Source organism: Vespa crabro, chromosome 4, assembly GCF_910589235.1.
Source record: "Vespa crabro chromosome 4, iyVesCrab1.2, whole genome shotgun sequence".
Lineage (NCBI taxonomy): Eukaryota > Metazoa > Arthropoda > Insecta > Hymenoptera > Vespidae > Vespa > Vespa crabro.
In genome coordinates, this window is record NC_060958.1 from 11,541,487 (window position 1) to 11,565,197 (window position 23,711).

Below are 23,711 nucleotides of genomic sequence, written 5' to 3' on the forward strand. Positions count from 1 at the left end.
CACGTCTACCGAACTCCATTCTAATTTATAATCACGCTCTTCCTCCTCTATTCTAGTTCTATTTGCCCCTTCACCTTTGGAAATTCCTTCTTTTATTATTCGACGATTATTCTCACGTAAACTAAAGCCTGATACCTAATATTATTTTTAGCCTTTCAGATCTTTCGCATAACGTCTAAGATCTTATCTCGTTTCGATTTAATAAGACGTAACTATCGTGTAAATTACAACATCGTCGATTCTATTTTCATTCGAAACGTACGAACGTAGTGACATTATTTTAATCTATAGGAAAATTATTTCGAAGAAAAGAAATTACGTAACTGATTATAGGGAGACAAAGATGGATAGGGGAGAGATAGAGAGAGATAGCAATTTGGAGCTAACTCGAAAGGCGCATATCGGGTCACGTAGATCTCGGTGGAAATATAATTGCGACTGCGGTAGAACGTTTCTCTCTATTGGTAACCCGCGATTAACTTTAACGTTTGGACCTCTTCGTTTCCGGAAACGTCGGTATTTCCTCAAAGCTACTTATAAGTTTCTTTCGCCCGCCCGTCCGCCTTTTCCCAATCGAACATCAAACTTGGTATATCTGTCTTTCCAAGAAAGAGGGATTATTTCGTCTGAAACTAGTATCACGTTTTCGGTCAACAACTTTTGAAAAGCCACGGGAAGGAGTTTCGACCAAACACTTTGCCAGTACTTTCGAAAACTTTATTTTTCGATTTTAAAACTTTCTCGCTTATCTCGCTTCAAGATGGCCTTATAATTTTGATGACTTTAATGAAAACACTATGCATATATTTGCACGCGTGCCCAAACGTATATATACATATTATTATTATTATTATTCTATAAACATATATATATATATTTATAGAAAGCGTGCAAAATGGAGATACAGGATAGTAGAGGCGGCGGTGGCCCCTGGTGTAAGAACATAATCGCGGCTATGTCCTAAAAACGTCGCCCGTGTGATCCGAGTCTTTCCTCTTAATGCGCGATGTGAAAAAAAAAAAAAAGAGAAAAAACCCAGGAAAGGGTTTGGGATTTCGATGCTTCTTTTGTTCGTAGAAAACGACGATATTATCACGACGCTAATACCTCACATTTACTTCCACTCTTCTTCTCGTCTCTCTTCAAACGATCCGTCATTTTGCGAGCGTTGCAACTTCTTCCTCGTCGTAGTAGTCTCGAACGAAATAAACGCGTTCCTCGCGAATATCCAAGCTCAACGTAGAGAACCACATCGTACGATCGTGACTATGATGTTTCTCTCAGTCAGAAACACAAATCAAAAGTAGATACCTAACGAATAATTATCATTGAAATTTCCTATTCCTTATATCTCTTTATTTTCTTCGATTATCTACCAATTTATCGGCAATTATTCAACGACGAATGAAAAAGAAAAAAAGGAAAAAAAAGAAAGAATGAACGAAAGAAAATAAAAAAGAACATGAAAAACAGATTGGAATAAAATGTATACCTAAGGATTTGTCGGCCAAAGATATACTATTATTTAAGACAAATGTATGCATATATTATTCCAGGAGCCAGATTTACATAACGATCGAGTACGTTCTCGAATATATAATGTACCTTTTACAGTTCGATTTCTTCTCTCTTTTACATCATCTTTCTTATTTATCGGATTTCACGTTTAAAGTACCGTTTAAGGAACGTTTGTCTTTATCTCGAATGAACATACGACTGTTGACTTTCGCCGATAGATCTTAATATCGTCGATTATTGACCAAACATTTTCAAGTAAACGTTTGTTTTTCTTTTCTTTTCGTTTCTTTTCTTTCTTTCTTTTTTTTTTTGTTTTTTTTTTTTTTTTGTTTTTTAATTCGTATGCCTCGAAGGGAAAGTTATTAGCACGAGAGACCAAAGCGTTAGCGAGGTTTCGTTAAATAAAAATCCGGTAGAGAAGAGTTCTCGAGAGTCTCAAAATCGAGCTTTCTAGTCGAGAACGTTATAACCTCGTAACGTCGATTGCAAAAGCAATTGCTCTCCGTGATACGCCTACTTTTAACGCGTTAGAATTTCCTTTCTTTTTTTTTCTTTTTTCTTTTTTCTTTTTCTTTTTTTTTTTTTTAAATTTCACTATTACGAAGTTAGGTCGCTGTGTAGAGACGTCAATTATCGGCACTAGCATTGTCGCTAATTAACGAGAGAAATCCTTACAAACGTTCTCCCTTATGCAGAGAACTCGAATAACTGAACCAAATTATTGATTATGGTACTTACTTACGTAGTAAGTAGCTACACGTACGACTAATTAAATTTAACTTTTTTTTTTGTTGTTGTTTATGCTTAATGTTCGGAGTTCGCAACAAAGGAAAAAAAAAAGAGGGAAAAGCAACAAAAGCTTGCAATGTACTTTTCCGTATGGGAAAGTTTTCGATTATTTGTTTACTCGAAAAGTTTCCTGCAAACGATGCAAAGTATATTCTCTTTCACGTTGTTAAGCGATAACACGAGTTATTCGAATAAAACGAAACGACGTTAGAGACTGCAGAGAGAGAGAGAGAGAGAGAGAGAGGCACACGGCCGTCGGCATCGATTATATTCAACATTTTCAACAAAGTTTTCGCTATGGTAGAGAATATCGGTCGCCTCGCTCCTGTAACTTCGTTAAATGTCACTCAACTCGATGGAGAACGTTAGATTACATTTGCAATATATTCGATTAAATATCGATAGCACTTGAAAAGAGGTGTGCGATCGATTGGGAGATAGGCAATCGTTGTCGAGAGATCCGAGTGGACGAGCTTTTTCCGACTGGATCAAGGACATAATAGACGTAGGAGTTGGCAGAGGGACTTAATACCCGATTCCCCAGGACTTTGACTACGAAATGATAAATCTTGGCTTCGGGTGGGTAAACAGGTGCATTCGATCAGGATATTAGCTTTCACGAGAGATCGGCAAGGTTCATTCCCCAACCGGTTTTCTTCTCGGCCATACGACCTATCGATCGTCTAGATATACACAGACAGACAGAGAGAGAGAGAGAGAGAGAGAGAGAGAGAGAGAGAGAGAGACGTCGTAGAAAGCTTATTTATCTATTTTCTGCGTGTCGGCATCATAAACGCTTAACGACACCTTCCTCGTCTTCCTGTCCGGTAATCCTATCCGTTATTTCTCTTTGCGACACCAAATGAAAAAAAATTAAAATATGCACACGTACGCATATACATGCGTATTAGAAATTCCGATGAAATATTAATTAGGTATTCGGCCGACCATGTATATTCGATCGATTCGATACGCGTGCGTATTCGCCTTCTGTGCGCATACACGATTAAATAATACCGGGAAGAAAAGCGGTAAAAGTGGTCGGTACTGCAAGAGCTCCTCCTACCTCTTTGCGGTCTACTGTCCTGGTAGCGAACACCTGTTCGCGCACCTGAATCACCTGGATCGTGCCTTTATCTGCGCACAAATAGTAAGCAAACCTCTTTGCCTGCCTTACCGCTCTGGTATAGGAGGAGACGTTTTGTTTTAACCCTTTCAAAGCTATGGCTTCCTCTTCTAACAATGATCTAAACCGGTCGTTTTCAAATCATTAGAGAAACTCGTCGCTACGGATAAGTTTATCTATCGGAGAATGTAATTAAAATTTAATTTAAATCGTCGCCACGAGAAAATACAATTATTCGACGAACCGTATGAACGTAACGTGTGCACACGAAAGTGGCTTTTCGTTTTTTCCTTTTTTCCTTTCTTTCTTCTCTTTTTTACGGTTTTTTCGTGTTTTTTTCTTCTTTTTTTCTTTTTCTTTCTCTTTTTTTTTTTTTTTTTTTTTATATATATACCGTTTTTACAATAATATCCATCCTTTTGATTCATTTGGTATTCATAAAAGTTAAACGTCTCGTAGGTAACTATTTTATATTCACGTTATATCGATAAAAGGTTGAATAGAAACGATGATATTGTAGTAACGACGATATTAATAATTATAATAATAATAAAAACGAGTATGATCGGGCGAGTACTGTACGATAAAGAGAAAGACACGTGAGCAATTTCGAATCGATCGAACTCTCGTAATCGTGGTAATTCGATCGCCTTGACCTTTCGCATGCGCACGTAGTATTTTCTAAATCGGCCGACGTGATTCTCTTCTGAATATTTATGAGATCCGATGCTACGAAGGATTTATCGTATTAAAATGCGATAAAGTAATCCAAATTTAGTATGCATGCCGTATACTGGGGGCTCCTCTCGAAGGCCAACGTAATTGTTTAAATTAACGTAAAATTTCTTTAAAACCGCAGACGAAACGAGCAATTCTTTGTACCTTTTGTCTCGCTTGCCTTCTTAATAATCCTGCACGTAATTACGCGTAATATTTGAGAGGGCGAAAAGTTAAGAGAGAGAGAGAGAGAGAGAGAGAGAGAGAGAGAGAGGGTCGGGGGGGAGGCGCGCAACGGGAAATTATTCAAAATGTCGAGTGGTCCTGCGCGTCGGCGAGTCACCGCGAGTAATTAGCATAACGATGGTATAAATGTGAAATTACGCGGGTTGCCTCAATTTTACGTGAAATTTCCAAGCGACCATGACGACGTTGTATCGTATTCGCGCAGCGATCCTGATTAAAAGGTAAATTGCGCCTATTGTGCGGGAACTCTGTCAACGAGACAATGGGAAAACTGGAGGACCGAACGTAATCGACCGATTTGATATCGTTAAAATAACGATCGATCTTGCTCTTCGTTGTTATCTAAAACGATGGCGCTCTAATGCCACGAGAGCGTCGAGTAGAAATCGCGAGGAGGATCTGCTAGAAGGAGGTGGTGCTAGGTGATGGAGGAGGAGGAGGAGGAGGAGGAGGAGGAGGAAATGGGAGTGGGATGCAACGTGAACCACACAACGTGCATAATACACCTTGGCTCTTCGCAGGTGTGCAACATCCTGCCTTCTCTGCTACCCTGCTCGCCCACGCTCGTGGAATTTACCTGAAAAGGAAATCTCGGTCGTACCGTGACTCCTTTACCTGTTAGAGAGGTCACCTAGTCGTTATCTCCTCTGTCCACCTCTATCTCCTCTTCGTGCTCCTCTTCATCCAGATCTCGCTAGCGACAAGTTTCCTCTATACCACCGGTACACTTTGTCGCAGCATCTCCTCCAACGGTAAGCACGCGTGCGCACGCTCGCTTCCTCCTTCTTCTCTTCCTCCTCCTTCTCCTCCTCCTCCTCTTCTTCCTCCTCCTCCTCCTCCTCCTCCTTCGCTTCCTCCTACTATCTTATGTTCTCCCGTTAACTCACAGTCGTGGAAATCATCTAGACGACTCGTTCGACGTCGCTCTAGCACGCAGATGTCCAGATAATTTTCTCGGTAGACTTTCCTCATGGAAGCGGAGAGAGAGAGAGAGAGAGAGAGAGAGAGAGAGAAATATAGAATAGAACTTGGACTTTTATCTATCGTTCGCCAGGTGTGTTCTCGAGTAAAATCTCGATCGAAAAGGTTTCTAACTCCTTTCCTAATTAGTAGGTACCCGTGGTAGTTTTCGATGGACTCTTGGAGAATACGCGTAAACGCACGATCGGTCCTTAAAGCACACGTACCCGTACACACACACATGCACGCACGCACGCGCGCGCACACACACACACACAAATATACCATCTAGTGTATCTTCGTGCAACGAGTTTTCCATTTCTTTTCTCTTAGTAGGAAGACGAGTAATACCTAGTAGTAGTGTGTAGGGATTTCGCGTATGATCCAGGTGAATTGACGAAAGAAAGATAAAAAACGAAGAAAGGATCTGTTTGGTCGAAAGTGGGAGGTGTGGGCGTTGAGCCAGGTAGAAGGCTGCACCTCTGAATCCCAGGCGAACAGCAGCGAAAGGAGTGGCTTCTCTTACGAACCTGTCTCCAACGACGCAACGACATATTTACGGTTCGCCCGATATATATCATTTTTTATTTCTTCTTTTATCTTTTCTTTCTTTTTCTTTCTTTGTTGCTTTTTCTTATCTTGAGATACACTCAACAACGTTTATAGATATTTAACGTTAAATCGGTGAGATATATTAGGCTCGATTACTGATCGACCGATAAAGAGAGAGAGAGAGAGAGAGAGAGAATATTAACGAGCTCGTTAATGAGACGCAAGACGCGATTAGATGGACGTGGCTTAGGGGAAATCATATAAATCTTGTCAATAGGGAGCAAATGTGCCCTAAGGGTGTTGTTGTTCCAACGGGAATAGAAAATTTGCTTGCGCGTTCGACACGACGAGGACGCCTGCGTGATGAAACTGGAGACGTCGCGGTGCCTAGAAGAGGCGTACGCAGGTGCTAAACTTCGCACGTCGCGACGATCGACGTGCGCGGAGTCGCTGGTTATTGATATCGCGCTATCAGGAGAGGATAATAACGTCGAGGATCGTTCACGCACGAAGAAAAACCTGTTTGGAGGTTTACTAAATCCTAACGAGATATTTATTAGTTGGGACGTTTGTTAACTTACGTTCTCTTTTTTATCGATCGTTATTCGAGACGACCTAGAGAATTCTCTTGGTCTATTTTATTAGTCGGCATTTTCCATCTCTCTCTCTCTCTCTCTCTCTCTTTTACTTTGGCTCGGTTGAAACTATTCTACTTATTCTACTTAGAATTCGTGAAAGTCTCTCTTTGGTCTTACCTCTCACCTTTAATTAACGAACAAGCTACTCGTAGAATCTCTGAGACAAAGCAACGACTAAGTAGAGTACCTTTCCTTCCGACAAAATTTCTGCTATCCTGAACTCGTACCTTACCTTGTACTTCTTAGATGTAATTTTAACTTTGTCACTTTGCATGCTACATCGTACGTTAGCGTTTGATATTAACGGGTTTCCGTTAATGGTGTTCGTCAATCTTGGGGTGGTTAGTTAGTACTATAAGAGAAAAGGAGACCGAACTAATCCCTGGTAAAGACACATGCGGGAATAGCGACGAGAGTTCACGGCAGGGAAATTCAAGCCAGACCAAACTTATCCCAAGGATGGTATCGATCAGGTGGTTAATTAAGTGCCAAAGAGATTTCCAAGGATCTTTAGTCTTGATCCTTTCAGGTTTCCATGATTCCTTACGAGTTTGTTCGCACCTGGATCGATCTCTGATTCTCCGAATATCTCTTAAAGAGAAGAAACGACGACGGGTCTAAAAGAGTCGAAAGAGTGGGAGGGAAGGAGAGATAGTTAAGCTGCCCAGCGTTCGGACCGAAGCGTTGTGTGTTTCCGTAAATCAACAGGTGGCTTTTGCCAACGAGTAATATTGTACGCTAAAAGATCTCTATCGCGTTCGGGTTCTTACGGAAGTTCGTTCAAGAACAACGTATTAAAATCCAATTTCAACTTTATAATAAAGCGCAACGGCCGCTAATTAATATCCAGGAAATCGGTCGAATTTAATAACTTAAGAAAGAAGGATACCTTTTCTACGACGAAATCCGTCCTCGCAAAAGTCGTATTTATTCATTGTTCTTTCTTTATTTAAAAGAATTCATAGCGAGCGTAAAAGTTTGTAGTTTTTTCTGTCTTCGTCCGTCGCCAATGTACTACTACGCTTGAATTTCATTGTCCTCGCTCGGCTAACTTTCCTTTATAAAGTGCCGCTTATTTATTCATAAGATTTTATAATTTAATTAGTCCACGCTCAGAGTAGAAAAAGGAATGGGGTGGGGGCGGAGGGGCATGACTCGAGCGAAACGACGGAACGAAATATCGAGTATTCTGCTGATTCATTATTTGCATTATACGAGCAAGAGAATCGGTGCATATTAAAATTCTCTAACTCAAATGCCCGGAATATACTTTGAAAGATATCTTTTCGAATTTAACGATTATTATTATTTTTCGTCTTAATAAGTTTTTTAATCCGACGTATTAAAAGTCTTGTGAAAGTCTTTTTTCGAACGATACTTTATGCCTTTATTCGATATTTATTTCGACAAATCTTAGAAGGGAAAAACTCGCGTTAACTCCGTCTTCGTCTCAATCATTCTCGAACAAGTTATTCGTAGGGGGGGATTCTTCGAAGGCATCTGGTACAAATAAGGAATATGGTCTGAAAAGAACTACCCCCGAGGGGTAAAAGCATTCTAAAGGTGGCGTACGATATACGTAGAGAGCGGATTTGTACTTTTCCTTTATTTCTCTCTCTCTCTCTCTCTCTCTCTCTCTCTCTCTCTCTCTCTCTCTCTCTCTCTCTCTTTCTTTCAACGATATCTCGTCTCATCACATTTTTTCCTCGGCGCATCGAAGAAACTCGTTTCTTTCGCTCGAGCGAGATTCCGAGTAAGGAATGTAAGAAAGAATGTAAGAAACAAAAAGCGAAGGAAAAATGAAGAATGAAGAAAACTAAAAAAGAAGGGAAAAGAGAGAGAGAGAGAGAAATATAAGAAGCGCGAGAAATCCGTATCTCGAGAAAATCGAAGTAGTCGTTCGTTATTGGAATTAGAGAGAAGAAAGCAAATGCAAATGTTGAAACTTGTAGGTATGGTTTAAACGAGGAAAGAAAGAGTAGAGAAAACGATAGGAAAGAAATCACGGTGAGTAAGAAAAATGCTCGGAAGCCAGCTCGGACGACGGCAGTGATAAGACCGAGAAAGGAAAATTAAGAGTGGAAACACTCGGGAGAAAAGAAGAGTCGGTGCGCACCGTCTTGTAGCGTTCAAGCGCGCTTCGTCGTCTTGGTACTCTTCTACGGAAAGGATGGGTTCAACTTTCATCTCGGCCTTTTCCTCATTTTTCTTTCTCTCCGTTTCTCACACACACACACACACACACACATACACACACACATTTTCTCTCTCTCTTTCTTTCCTCCCATCTTTTTGAACGCGAAAAAGAAGGTGCGGACAGTCGACGTGGCATCGTTAATATCTCTTAATATCATCTTTCGTGAAAAAGTGGTACAACATCATGAACGATTCTTAGTTTTGGAAAATCATCTCAGCGATGAAGTATGCACGATATTTACGATGTATGCGAGAGATAACTATGCAAGTTTTAACGAGCTGCTATAATTCTGCATGTCGGTGAAAGATGAAGCATAGAAAGAGAGAGAGAGAGAGAGAGAGAGAGAGAGAGAGAAAGTCGTTGGTAGAAGAGTAGCATTGATTCTCAGTTTAATCTTTAGAGAGCTACTTAGCGTGGAAGTTGGTTCCATCGGGTAGTTTCGAGCGGAAGCTTTTCCTTACTTTACTTTGGATCCTTGTGACAAAGAGCCCTAATTATCGACCGTACTTACATACATAGGACAAGTTTGGATGGGAAATTTGTTCTACAAATCTTTTCTGTCCCGCTGGTCTTTCACCTTCTTTTCTCATATCCAAGGGGAATATTTTGTAGGATAGAGAGAACGCGCGTCGCCCATTTGCAATATCACTAAAATAGAAAGCGACTGAAAAAGCATTCGATAAAACGGACCGTGACAATTCTTCCATCATTCTTTCGCCTGATGGGGAAAGGTTTGCGAGGTGTTCGCTGACGCTTTAAATTTTAATTGCAACGCTTCTACGAGTTATCCGAAAGGACGACGACGACGACGACGACGGTGATGGTGGTATTCTCTGTAGTTGCGACGAAGAGACGACCTAGGAATATATTTTCGAGCGGCTAAGCGTGAAACGAGCTTCGGCCAAGTCCTCCTCCTTCCCCTCCTGCGCCATCTTGCCCCTTCCTCTTTCGTGAACGTTATAGGTGCAGAGAGTGATCGATAGAGGTTCGAGAGATCCTTCGAGAAGAAAAGAAAGACAAAGAGAAGAGACTCGACTGAAGGTGCGAGTGTATAGAAAGTATATAGATAGTAGAAGCAGCCTAGAAGGATATGTGTTCACGTACACAGGATCTCTTGGGAGATGATCCTTCTCAAGGACGATACTCGGACGATATTTATCCTTCGGAGAAAATGGGGGAACATTTACGTTGCGCGCGCGTGCACGCGCGTCTAAAAATTTTCTTTTTAGAGTACTCGAAAGCACTCGAGAGAAAGAAGGATAGGTTCACAGAGATCTTGCGAGAAAGAAAAAGATATGTATGACCGAGCTCGAGAAAAAGAAGATGTCCGTTGGTTGGACTCAAGCTCTTCTTTCCTTTCTTTCTTTCTTTTTTCCTCCTCCTCGTCCATGTCGAGACCGGCGCGCGTTCGCTCGTGAAATAAACGCATTCGAGAGAAGTGAGAGTCGTCTAGCGCGTCAAGGGGATTTTTTGAAAAATACAACGAAATCATCCGCGAAGGATTTCCTTTCTAGCCAAGATCTCTTCTTTACCCCTCGCACCAGATCTCTCGGGTCAACCTCGAAAAATATGATTCGGCTTTCACGAATCTCAGGGATTTTCCGCGAACGACGTTCCTCATATCTCTCCTGAACGATATTACTTTTTATTCTTGCGCGCTCAACGATCGGCAAAGATATCGTTTTACTCTGTATCCTCCTCCATCTCCCTTCATTCCTCGACGATTACTTTCAATTACGTGACGTAAAGAGACGACGCGCGCTTATGTATCCACCAGGGGAAAACTGGAAACTAATATCGTTGATCAAAGTTTATCCTTCCTCGTTCCTATTTTCTCTTTTTACGACGAAAAGATGAGATAACTGAAAAGAAAATTTCTTGTCGTCTTATCTTGAAAATCGGTGAAATTTCCTGGAAGAAAATAGCTTTTGTCGGTTCTAGAAGAATATACGGCAAACTTTTTATGCGTTAACACGCATCCGTCCTTTCTTCTATGTTCCAAGAGTAATATTATATCCGGTAAACCTTAGATGGCAAGTGGTGTACCTAGGTAGCTACCTATAAAACGCGCGTTTGTTCATAATACGAGATCAAACGGATATGTCTACGATGAAAGGCTCTCCCCCTTACTCTTCTTCCTCTCCTTCCTTTTCTTTCTCTCCCTCTCTCTCTCTTTCTCTTTGGTGAATTTGCGAGTACAGCTGGTTGTTTGTCTTTACTTTACAGAATTTGGACGGATATTTCATTTTCAGGAAATTCATCGCATCGCCGCTTTCGGCATCCTTCTCTTTCTCTCTATCTTTCGAAAGGGTACAGCTGGAGAAAGAGGCTAATTGTGAAACGAGTTTCCGCACGAAATATGAAATACCAGCCGTGTGTGTATGTACCTCACGAAGAAGACTCGCGGAATTTAACCGGCCGAACAAAGTGGAAAATAGATCTTACGAGTCAGAGAGGGGAAGGGATGGTAAAAGGGTTAATTCACGGGGTCAGATTGCGGTTTGCGTCACGCTTGTTTCCTAAATCCCACGATACGATCCAAAGGGATCAAACAGATTCGTTTTACCTCTATCTCTTCCTCCCTTTCCCCCTCCTCCCTATCTCTCTCTGTTTCTCTTGGAAATGTGCGACGGACACCGAGCTCTCGTAATATATGTATGTGGAGCGTGCGGTTTGTTAAATCGAGTCAAATCGCCGAATTCGCTCGAAATCCGGAAGGGACGCGTTTTACTCACCCAGTATACTACCTATACGGCTGTCTATTCGCATACGTTACTATTTCCCTTTATTTTTTTATTTTCACCAGCGAACCGGAAAAAGATAGGGAAAATCGAAAATGACTCTTTTTTTCATAGAGAGATTTTTACGTTTCAATAATTAATGTAAATCAATGAAAGGTGAAAGGATTATATTTAGTTATTTATTAGTTGAGAAAATAATTTACATTCTACGAAGCTTTTACTTTATATAACCAACGTAATCATCGTAGAATAGATTAGCAAACGGTCGGAAGGAGAAGAAAGGCAGAAAGATAATCCGAGTATCAGCGTTGGGTGAAAATGAGCTCGAACGTTAGCGTAGTATCGTTCTGGTAGTTCTATCTTAGCGTGTAAAGTCTCAAGAGAGGATGTTGGTATTTGTCAGTCTTCTACAGGCCTTAAAGGAGTCATTTCTTTGAGTCGGCGGGGTATCTTCTCTTTCGACGAGCATTTTCGCGGCAACCTAAACGCGGAAACTCATGCTAGCTTATGGGAGTATCATTCAAACCTTACCACTAGTTTCCATGGATATTATCTGTGGCTAAAACCGAGGAAACTTTTCTCTCTCTCTCTCTCTCTCTCTCTCTCTCTCTCTCTCGTTGCACCAGCAGCGCGGCGCCTTATCCGTGAAATTAACGGGACTTTGCAGCAGCAAGTTCTCTCGGCATCCTCCCGCGTTACGCATGGATATGATACGCGGTAAACTTTGGTTAAGTTTTATAAACGATCGAGTGTGCTACTTTAACGGGAGAAAAGATATTCGTTCGTCTAAAAGGAACGAACGCGTTCGTGACCGATCGCGTTTAACTCGCATCGAGGTGATGAAAGCGCGTTACCGATTGTTGTGCTTATTTTAGTCCATCCGGTAAGCTCGAAAAGACGAGACTTTCCTCAAGGTGGGGAGGGGGGGGGGAACGGTTAGTTAAAGTTTGGTAGCTGTGTTGTACGTCGTCGCGGCACATGGTAACATAGAGGAAAACGAGGATGTACTTTTGTAAAACGCAAACTGGTATAATTTTGAATTTAAACTGTATCTAATCGAGTTTAGTTGGAGAAACTATTCGGGAGTCGCGAGGGAAAAGCAATTGCGATGCAAAATAGATAGTAGTCGATTAGTCCAACTACCCCCCATTAGCAGGCATCCGTATCTCCGAGACTCTTTAGTTCAGTTTTCTCCGAGTTGTTCTCGGCGATTTGCAAAATTTCCCTTTTCCTATTCCCCACCTCGGTCCCTTTCTAATTCGTTTTCGCGAATACGTCCGACAGCTGTCGCGAAGAATAAACGCGAACGGGACAATAACGTGCGTTCGTGAAAACGCGTATTGTAGAGGCAGGGAGAATAATCGAGGTCAATAATCGACGAGTTCGCCGTCGATAGGGGGTTTCTCTCTGATTCCTGACAGCGTCAGAGCTCGGCTTTAACGTTCGACAAGTTGTCAATGACGTGAAGGCCATTATAACGATCGATTACTATGGAGGAGCTCGATGATTGCTAGGCTGCTCGCGTATGGCCTGCTAATACCAACGTCCGTTCGCGCGAATTCGATCAGAGCCCGAGAGAACGGATACTGCTCTGAACGCGGAGGATTTCGAGGGATGAGAAAGCTAGCTCCACCCTTCGTCGATACGTTCGTTCGAGAATCGACGAGAATATCGTCGTGAGTATCGCCGAGAGCGGAGAATATCTACGTAGCGGTAATACAATTTTACGAGTCCGATCGGTGTCGGACCTTTCTTCGATATAAAAGATAAAAATCTAATATTCTCATTATAGTCCGTAGGAAAAGAACAAATCTCTTTTAACCTCTTTCGAAATTATAGAACACACAAAGTCAGTCGTTCGATCGAGGCGGCATTTCTTGGCTAAAGCAGCCAAAAAATTGCTAAACTTCCATTTAACTTTTAAACATCTTATTTTTGTTACAGTCGAACGTATTGCAATGGATCATTTCTGGTTCGCGGTGTACCTGACTCTCGGTTGTCTCGTCGCCGGAGTTCTGCCACAATATAGAGACAAAAATACCAGTAAGTAACGAGAGTCTTACGAAACTGCGTCAGCGAACGTCAATTGCCAATTTGTATCGTAAACTCACAAATTTCATTTATTTATTAAGCTATCTTTCTCTCTCCCCCCCCCCTCTCTCTCTCTCTCTCGAAGATAGCGGTTAGGAGAGTTCGTTCTATCGTTCGAGGAAGAAGAAATAGAGGGGAAAAAGAAGAGGACGAATAACGTGGTGCGATACAAGGAGAAATTTAATTCCAAGTTGAAGTCGTGTTTGAACGTGGAAGTGTGCGCCAGGCAAAAAGGAAATAACAGGGTCGATCGAGCCAAGTGCTTTTCCACGGCGCGACGTGCGATGCCTAGAAAGCCCGGTTATGCCATAGTTGCAACGAAGGGATATAATAGGTAATCTCCGTGCGACAGTGATTAAAGTAGAATAGATACGCCGAGCTTTTATTTTGTTCGTGGATGGAGTTTATCTCGTTTCTATCTATCCTTTCTTTTTTTTTCTTTTCTTTTATTCTTTTTCGTTCGTTCGTTCGTTCGTTCGTTCGTTCGTTCGTTCGTTCGTTCGTTCGTTCGTTCGTTCGTTCGTTCGTTCGTTCGTTCGGCCGACGATAGAAAATTTTCCACTCCGATCGATAGAAATTGAAAGTTTATTAAGACGTCACCGTAGTTAGACGATAGATATTATATCGTCGATACCGTGAAGCTTTCAACGTACCTTTACGATTAAACTATAGCTAATATGGTAAATAGAAGCTCTTTACGACAAGGTAATTTCAAAATATGGTAACGTAAGCGCACTATACTCGCTTTCTTATCCCATTTCTATTTATAGAATTTTCTTCGAGAACGATCTTACGTGAAATGCGAAGCCTATAATGGATGGCTCCTTTCGAGTGATCGTATGACTTTATACAGGGTGTAGGTAGTACGCGATCGGCATACCGATTAAGGGTCTCTCGAATTTACCTATATTAAAAGATGAGAAAAAGGTGCAAAAGAAAGGAGAAAGCAAGTATCGGTGATCTTACTCCTCGTCGCTCTAACGAGCGGGAATTCGTTTCCTTCAAGAGATTAGATCCTTGAAATAAGCTTCGAGAGAGAAAGAAAGAAGGAATATGACGCGTGGATAAAGAGATGGAGAAGGAGGAGATTCGTTTGATACTCGCGGTCACGTAGCTGTCATCTCCTGTACGAGCCAACTCCCATAAAGGAGTTGCATTTTCTCCTCCTCGGCCTCTCGTCATAAACGATCCCATTCCCCCTGTACTCTCTCACCTAAATTGGATGAGTTTGCTCGGAATTCGATGGGGCCCCAAAGACAATTAAAGTGGAATCAAAAGTAATTGGAAATTTTCCTATTTTCCTCGTAATTACCTGTGTCGTAACATTTGGCAATATATGTAATTACTTGATTAAGGATGCGGCTCTATGGCTCGACGATTACTTCGATGTTGAGATAATGAACGTGTTAACGAATCCTTGCAATTAGGAGTAATAAAAAGGGTATAGTTTTGCGAGCACGCAGCGGTAAACGGTATCGATAGGAAAGGGCAGCATCTGCCGTTCGTCATGCGAGTTCTGCCTACAGCGTTTTAATTGCTAATTATCCCGCATATTTAACGCGAATACCGGTGAACAATCGCCCGATCGTCCTCTCTCTCCCTCTCTGTCTGTCCTCTTTACAAATTCGTTCGACAAACGAATCACGATCATTACCAGAGCCGCACCCTGATTGTAATTTTATCGCCGGCACCCTCATTCTATTCATTTCCGTCGCAGCTAGTAACCGAGGCGTCCATTATTTTATTTCGTCCTTTGCTCTCGATCGACCATTTCCTTCTTTCTCGTTTCCCTTTTGAAAATTACAGAAGGAAGTATAATAGTGAAAAGGGCACAGAGAAAAAGAAACGACAAGAGACATATTTTGTGAATCACTTTCGTCTCGTTTCGCATCTCTCTTTCTTTCTCTCTCTCGTTTTTGCCCTCTTCTTTTTCTTTTTTTCTTCTTCTCTTCTCTTTTTTGTAGCTATCTCCTAGCTCTATGCTAATTTACTTTTTCCGAGCTCGAGTCTGTAACGCCATGTCGTATTACGTTTACCGTGTAATATCGCGACTGCATCTATGCGTACTTTCATATTTTCTTCCTCTCTTTTCACACGCACACACAGAGAGAAAGAGGGAGAGAGAGAGAGAGAGAGAGAGAGAAAGAGAGAGATTCATACCTTTTTCTTTCTTCTTGGCGCAAACGTAATGCAGCGTCATATTACACAGCTCGTGACAATTGCAACATTCCTACTGCGTCGTCACATTGATTCTCTTTCAAGCGTTAATGAGCCATAATAAAAAATATTCAGAGAGTCGGACTCTATTGAAGTTATTCATCGAGGAGAAAAAAATTAAAGAAAAAAAGAACGAGATTTAAAGGATTACCTCTTATCATCCATTCTAAAGAGGGATTTAGAAACGTTGGGGCGTTACTAATTAACATATTCATTAGCGGATACGAGGGATAAAACGGAACGTTGATCGATAATACGTCGAGAATTGAAAAAATTCTTGATATTCTTTATTGACGAGCTTGCTGTGTTACGTTGGATTATTATCCGTATGTATCGAGAGAGAGAGAGAGAGAGAGAGAGAGAGAGAGAGAGAGAGAAAGAAAATATATTCTCGAATTAATACTTTGAATGGTGGAAAGAATAGAAAAGCGTTTTGCGATTTCGATTAAACGCGTGAATTATTAGTAGTGTCGGGAGATGAAGAAAAAAATGGAGGACGATCTCTGGGCACGCGTTAAAGGGAATTACAATAAGACGGATGAAACGAAGGGGATATAGGAAGGGTATCGCTGTGGACTATGATAGCGAGAGAGAGAGAGAAAGATAGATCCATTTTGTCGCTTACAAACGCCAGGAACAGCGCGATCCACGACGAGAGATTTCGATTTATTCGTAGTATGATTTACGTTACGGCGGTACGGACACGTGTGCTCTTTCTCTCTCTTTCTCGTTCTGTTGCATGGCAGTATCAACGAAAAAAAAGAAAGGAAAGAAAAAAAAGGGCGCACTATTGTTTGTGCATCGAGAGTGTTCGTGCGCGCACGCATGCGCACGCTTACCAGTTCGCGATCGCTGCATTGTATGCAAATATCGTAGGTTGCGCGTCACGGTATCTCGATTTTTTCCTGAAATGGGCTTGGACGATATCGTTGCCGTGTTGTTCTCCCGACAGTTTCTCTCCCTCCGGCATCACGGTCTCGCCGTTCGTATAATTAACATTATGCAAAACTTATGAATCATTACTCATTTCGTTTTTTTTTTTTATTAGCTCCTTTCTTTTTCTTTTCGTTTTGTTTCTCTCCTTTTTTTTCCCCTCATCTCTTCTCTCCTCTTCTGTTTTCTTCTATCTTTTTTCTTCCTTCTTATTTACCAACTTCTTCTCCATTCTCCTCCTCGTACGTACTCGCATTTGTAAAATGTATGTAAGTTAAAAAAACTAGGTAGTATTATTTTTAGTTTATATTACGTAGAAGTAAGTTAAAGACTATACAGACCTGTTTTGGAAAAGCTCAAGCATACATATATATATATATGTATATATATAGACATATCTACGCAGTTCCGTGGGAAACAAGATGAATTTAAGCTTCGTTTAGAAGCAGAACCAAAATTAAGCAAGCGTATTAATTAATCTATTTCCGGAGACTGGGTAAATTCGAATTCAACGTTTCGATTTCCATAAATATTATTCGAGCTTGTTTGTGTGCGCATAATGCAGTATGTATTCAAATTCTGTTTGATTTAAACAGCGAAAACTTTATACATATGTACATGCAGTATATGTAACTTCGAAATGTACTTTCTTTCTCTCTTTTTTCTTTTTTCTTTCTTTTTTTCTTTTTTGTTTGTTATCGAGCAAATTTTTATTTTATCATTTGTTGCCTCCTAACGCTCGTAGTATAATGCGTGTTAAAGTTCGATGAAACGTTCCCCGCCGATAGAAAAATCCTACCCTGGAAAACCGGATTGAAGTTTTTGCTCTGCAGGGAAATTACAATAAAGTTTGTTGTCTCATCTTATGCATTATTTAAGGATATGCCTCTTTACGCTTGAATCCGTCTCGCATGTCACATCGTCTCTCTTTTTGAGAGAGATAAACAGAGACCTTAGTCCCCTCTCTCTCTCTCTCTCTCTCTCTCTCTCTCTCTCTCTCGATGAGGAAGGGAAGCGGGACACAACCGGGAAAACACTTCTTTTTGACTCACTTCGGGAAAAGTTTCATGCCAGAAATTTTCTTCGAATGAGAAAGAGAGAAAAAGGAACGATAGTATGGGAGGCGATGGGGGGGGGAAGGTAGTGAGGACCGGGTAAAAGGTCGGGTCAAAGGGTCGAGCGATCCTCGGAAGTTAGGATAATTGCAGTTAAAGCGGAAAGCTCTCGAGTCGTTCTCCTATAAAACGATTTAGACTCGATTTCTTTATCTTTTCGAACTCGCGCGTGCCCAGAGAAATTTCCTTCTTTGTTCTTTCTTTTTTTTTTTTTTTGTTTTTCTTTTCTTGCTCTCCTGTTTTTTCTTCTTCTCCTTTTTCTTTTCTTTTCTTTAATTCGTTCTTTCGCCGATCGGTCTTTGCCGATTCTACAATAATAAAAATTTCGTCCTTTTCTTTTTTCTCCGTTATACTCTTCGTCTTCTTTTTTACGTTTTCCTTTTTTCTTTCTTTTTTCTTTTCTTTTTTTTTTTTTTTTTTCATTTTTCCTCCCCTCAGGATGGGAGCACTCGAAGCATTGGTTTCTTTTTTCTCCCATTTAACGCTCTCTTTCACTTCCTCCTTTAATTCTTTTTTTCTTCCTCTCTCGGTTTCCGTTTTCCTCGGCATTTCGATATCTACGAATAGAGGCCGCGCGGTCGCTTCCAATTACCGCGGAAAAAGCCGCCAATTACGAGACGGAATTTGTTCATCGTGCTGTTCTGAAGATCTCGTATGCTCGATCGCAATGATATGCACGAGTTCGTTCGAGCCTTTTTATTTTGCAATTTTCCTTCTTCTCCTTCTTCTACTTTTTCATTTACTTTTTATTAATGGTCTTCTGTACGATCAAAAAGTTTCGCGCATTTTCCTTCATTGGGATTGTTCATTGTTTCAAGAGCAGCAATAATACAACGTAATATTTGATCGAGATATGCTTTGGAGAAGGTACGCGAGTCGTGGCGCGTTTGTTTTGACCTTTTGAAAACTAACGTGCTTTTCTCGTTTACAGGAGATAATATATAGTATAACCGGTTAGAAAGGACGAAAACCTGCTGCAGTTTTGCTCATAAATTCGATCATACGTTTGGCGTATGTAAATTCCGTTACTTTATTAATAGTAGGATTAATAGTTTAACGGAGAGATTGTACTCGAATGCGTTCAAGGTTTTATAATATCAATGGTATGGTGAAATTAATTTAGCAAGGTAAATGAATAGAAAGAAAAAAAAAAAAGGTAAAAAATATCTTTAATGGAATACGATAGAGAATCAAAGTTCGGCGTACATTGATAACCCAGATCCGAGATTTTCCACTATTCGGCATCCTACTCTGCGGATTAATAAAAAAAAAAAAAAAAAAAGAAAAAAAAAAGAAGAAAAAGAGGAAAGAGAAAAAAGACAATTTTGTTTCGCTTCGAACATCGCTCGACATTCGAATCGATGCTTACCGTTCGACGTTGTAACCTCGTGCGACGTTGAAATCTATTTTTCGTCGAAATAGTGATCGTTGAAATCTATTTTTCACGATGAATTTTCAACGTTTCCGTGAAATCTACGAGCCTCGCTGGAATGCGAGATTTTGAAAAGAGAAACATCGAGCTGCGGTTGAAAAAAGATCGAAAGGGTTGAAAATCTAACGCGTATGTACATTAGAACGAATCAACATGTACATCGAAGTATATCGTTATAAATCGGTAGAAGAAAATCCGAGGTATTTTTTCTTTTCTTTTGTTTCTGATAAATTTTTCAAACGACCATACGTCGATTCGTTTTTAAAATAACTCGAAAATCCCATCGGCCAGTACAACGTTAAATTTCCGATCGGACTTTTTCTCACACTCCCTCTCGTACCTTTTTTATTCCCTGGTACTAGGATAAAATTCATTCGTAAGATAGTACACATGCTTCCGACGAGTTTTCTCTTTTTATTCGATCGGACATACCAGAGGAAAGCCTGCGCAAGATGCGAACCGTGCGCAAGTCTGGAAAATATTGCGAGCCAGCTTTATCGCTTCTCTATCTCTCATTTTCTTTCTTCTTCTTTCTTTTTCTCTTTTTTCTTTTTTTCTTCCCCATTTTCCTCGTCTACGAGTCTCTCTTGCTATACGCTGAAGAAGATGAGGAGCGGAAAGTTTGAAAGGGAGAGCAATTTTATTAGGAACGACAAGGGAAGTAGACGCGTGTCCTCCGTCTTTGCTGACAGGAGACTGAGTAAGAACGTGTGTTTCTTATCTCTTTATAAAAGGGAATAGAGATCAAGGGAGAGAAAATCGGAAAGTTGGCAAAAGATCTCGCGATATCCGAAACGCACTCAGTTAGATGATCGTTATCTCGTTTCGCATCACTCTTATAGCTATTAACATTTATTATTATTATTATCATCATCATTGAAGGACGCTACAAATTTGAGGCATATCAATGCGCTCCGCATCGGGGACCTCCCGATTGAATACGCAACATCGATATTTTAATATTTAAACCTTCCATTAGCGTATCAGTCATTGCATTGCATTGCTATTGCTATTGCTTATTGCTCGCTATTATTAACGCTCGATATCGCATGATCCGCTTTTGTTTCTTTTTCATTTTTTTTTTTTTTTTTTTTAGTAACGAGCATGTCCGATAAAAATCCTGAAATAAATTCGATGGCCAAATTTGAGCGTCTCGTCGAAGAACGATCGATTGACAATAATCGGGCGGCTCGTTAAATCGTTCGGCGAAAGGCTGAAGATCGAAGGGTGAGAGTAAATGGCGATGGACGACGAGGAGGAGGAGAAGGAGAGAGGGAGAGAGAGAGAGAGAGAGAGAGAGAGAGAGAGAGAAGAGGACAACGTTAAAATTTCTCGTCATGATAGAAATTGCGCGCTAATTAAATCCGAATGTCGGTCAGTCAACTTCTCTCTCTCTCTCTTCCCCGGGCGGCTAATTCGTATGTCCGCCCCAGGCGAAAGCATTAATGGGACTGTCACTTAACGTTAGGCATTCGATGCCAAATCGGTGAAGTAGCCCCGTGACTTCCATTTAATGAAGCTTACGTTCAACGCGAAAGGAAAAGTTGTTTAGAGGACGATGCGATTGTGTCGTAATAGTTTGAAAAGGAGGACGCGCTCGTCTTTCTCCTTCTTCTTTTTAACAAACAACCTTCGCGATTTTACACGTGCTACTTCCAAATGGACGAACGGACGTCGTTCAACGATAAAAAAGCTTTTCTTCGATAGCTGCTGAATTTATCTAAAAGCTCTATACTATTCTTTCTATCTTCGATTTAGTCGGAGACAAGAAAAGTCCCAGCGGAAGTCCACTGTGACTGAAGATAATTTGTTCGAGGCGTCCACTCCTGCCGTTTTCTTTCCCTCTCTCGGCGAATGGGAAAAGAATTTCATGAGAAAAAGTTGAACGAGACAGCGACGCTTAATTTTCTACCATTCCACGGACGGACCGACCACCCCAACCGAGTCCGCGAGTTTCTCTTTTTATCTACGATTCCGAGACGTCCCTATATAATACCTTTTCTATCTTTTTCTTTCGAATCTCCGTCTACCGGTGTACTTTCGGTGGTACATCTTTATTATACCTATTCGGGTTCGTTTAGAGTTCGATAGAGGAGAGGTAAACGTTACTACTACCCACAAAATAAACCATCTCCGTTAAATTTCAGTGGCAACGAGCGGAACGTGCCTAAGGTACCTTTCCTTACTTTCCTTTTTTTCTTTTTTCTCTTCCTTCCTCCTCCCCCCCCCCGTCCCCGTCCCCCCTCGTCCCTCTTTCCGCTCTATGTTTACCATTACTTAAGGCACTTTTCCTTCGGACATCGTAGTATCGCGCGTGCGCGAACCCGTGAACGTTTACTTAGGATTCTCTGCAATTTACACTCGACAAACATCAAACAATCGCGCGCGCATACACCACCGAAGGAAGAATCTTCGAAAGTAGGCAAGCAACCGTAAATATTGATATACTTTCATTTATATCAAGTATCATCCGTCCGGCGGTTCGCGTCGAATTAGATATTCCCAAAGGCACCGGATACTTTTTCCTCTCTCCGATCGGCCTAATTCTTGGAAACTCTGAGAGCTGGCTCGACCGAAATCGGTAAGTCTGACTTTCGCGAGTGCGGTCTCGATGGAACAACTCTCGGGGATAAAGTGTAGAGGAAGAGAGAGAGAGAGAGAGAGAGAGAGGTGATAAGATAAGCAAAAGGAGATTGTTTAGACGAGGAAGCTTTTCTTTTTTTGTTTTTTATTTTCTTCTTCCGCTCTTCCGAGAAGAGAAGAGAAGAGAAACGAACGATCGAGGATGACGGGGGGGGGCTGGCTTACTCTTGAGTTTTCCCCTATTCCTTCTCCCTTCCTTTGGCACCACTCGAGAAGCAAAAGCGTCGGAAAACAAACCGGCGAGAGATAAAATGAATTTTTCAACAAGATCCGAGAGAGAACTCGCGCGGCACTTTTAACGAGCTTTCCTCGCTCCAACGTATCTCCATCGAAACCTCTCTGTAAGCGGGACGTAACTGGGACTCCCGCTAGCTTTGCCCTTCTCGTAAATGAGATTATCGGAGGCTTTTCGATGGATCCATCCAAATAATAGTTCGTCTTTGTTATGAGACTCGCCGACGAAGACCCGATAGATTCGTCTTCTTCGCAATGGACAACTTCTTGCCGCTCGTATCGTGTGTACTCGTTCGGTTTGAGTCTCCCGATCCGTCGATCCTCCTTCTTCCTCCTGAACGTTCTCCTTCGCCGACGTGCTACATAGATGATAACGATCTCGCGCGAGATTAGAGAAGAGGGATGAAAGAGGAAAAGAAAATAAAGGTAAGAGAATGCGAAGCGTCTAGTCTCGTCGTTAACGATCTTCCCTCGTCCACTTACTTTCCCCCTTCGTTAATTTTTCTATCCTTGGGACGGTCGGAGGACTTCTTACACTCGTTTACGAACATCGAAGCGAAGCCAACGTTGTCGTTGTCTCTCTCGAGTCGATTTTTATCTTCTTCGACGTCGAGACGCTTCCTCGTATCCTCCTCTACGTTCTCCCTTTTCGTCTCTTGCGACGCGTTCTCACTGCGAACATTATCGATTCGTCAGATTTGATATCGTCGATCGTTAATCTCTCCCAATTGTAGATAGAAGTATACTTATTTAAGAGGAAAAAGGCCCGTTTGTTCGTCGTCCACCTTCCACCCACGTCAGTCGTATCCGAATGAACTTTCCTCAGAAGTTCCCGTTCTCTCTCTTCGTATCTTTTCACTTCCGCCGCTATCATCGATCGAATAAGCCCGTACAAATTCTCTTCTTCCCTTTCGTAGCTTTTGACCACCCTAAACAATTTATTCTCTTACTTCCTGAAGTCCTTTATTTCTCGAACGAGGGACTTACGGTTCCCTCGGCGAAATCGTTTCTACTCCTTGCCGATTCGTCGTCTCTCTCTCTTCTGTCTCGAGTTCTTCTTCTAAATTCATCGAAATGACATTTACGTCGGTGGGATTGGTCGTTTCTTCGACGTGCTCGGTCGTTACGCTTCGTTCCTCGTGGTTAATGATCTTCGGATTGCTCTCTTCGGAAGCAATCTCGAAGAAATCCTTCGGTTTTGCTTCCTCCGTCGTTAAATTTGTTAAAACGCTTTGCTCCTTGCCTTCTATATCCTTCAAAGACAATTCACGCTTCAATTGCTCGACTATGAGGTCCAAACTCATTTTCGCCTGGACGCTCGCGCTATCCATCGAATTTTTTCTCTGGGTTTGCCATTTTCTCGAAACAATCTCGGATTCGTTATCTTCGAAGGTTTGCGTTCTGGAAGCAAAAGTAACGCCTGAATCGTTCTGATTATATCCGTATTTCCTACGAGAATGGGTATGCTTTTAAACGCGTCGAATATTTTTCACGATTGAAAGAAGTCGCTTCGCGATCAAAACCAATCGCATTTTCGCATTCGTTAAATCGACTGAAATTGA

General features: G+C 41.4%; 1 protein-coding gene across 9 annotated transcripts in view; it reads left to right on the forward strand.

Annotated features, from left to right (window-relative positions):
• The window catches only part of LOC124423781 (low affinity immunoglobulin epsilon Fc receptor-like), a 72,246-nt gene that overhangs the window by 23,779 nt on the left and 24,756 nt on the right, over positions 1-23,711 (forward strand). For all 9 annotated transcript variants that reach the window (XM_046961963.1, XM_046961962.1, XM_046961965.1 and 6 more), the window contains one exon: positions 13,429-13,527. In XM_046961963.1, the coding sequence (XP_046817919.1) occupies positions 13,429-13,527 (99 nt within the window). The remainder of the gene's footprint in view (positions 1-13,428; positions 13,528-23,711) is intronic.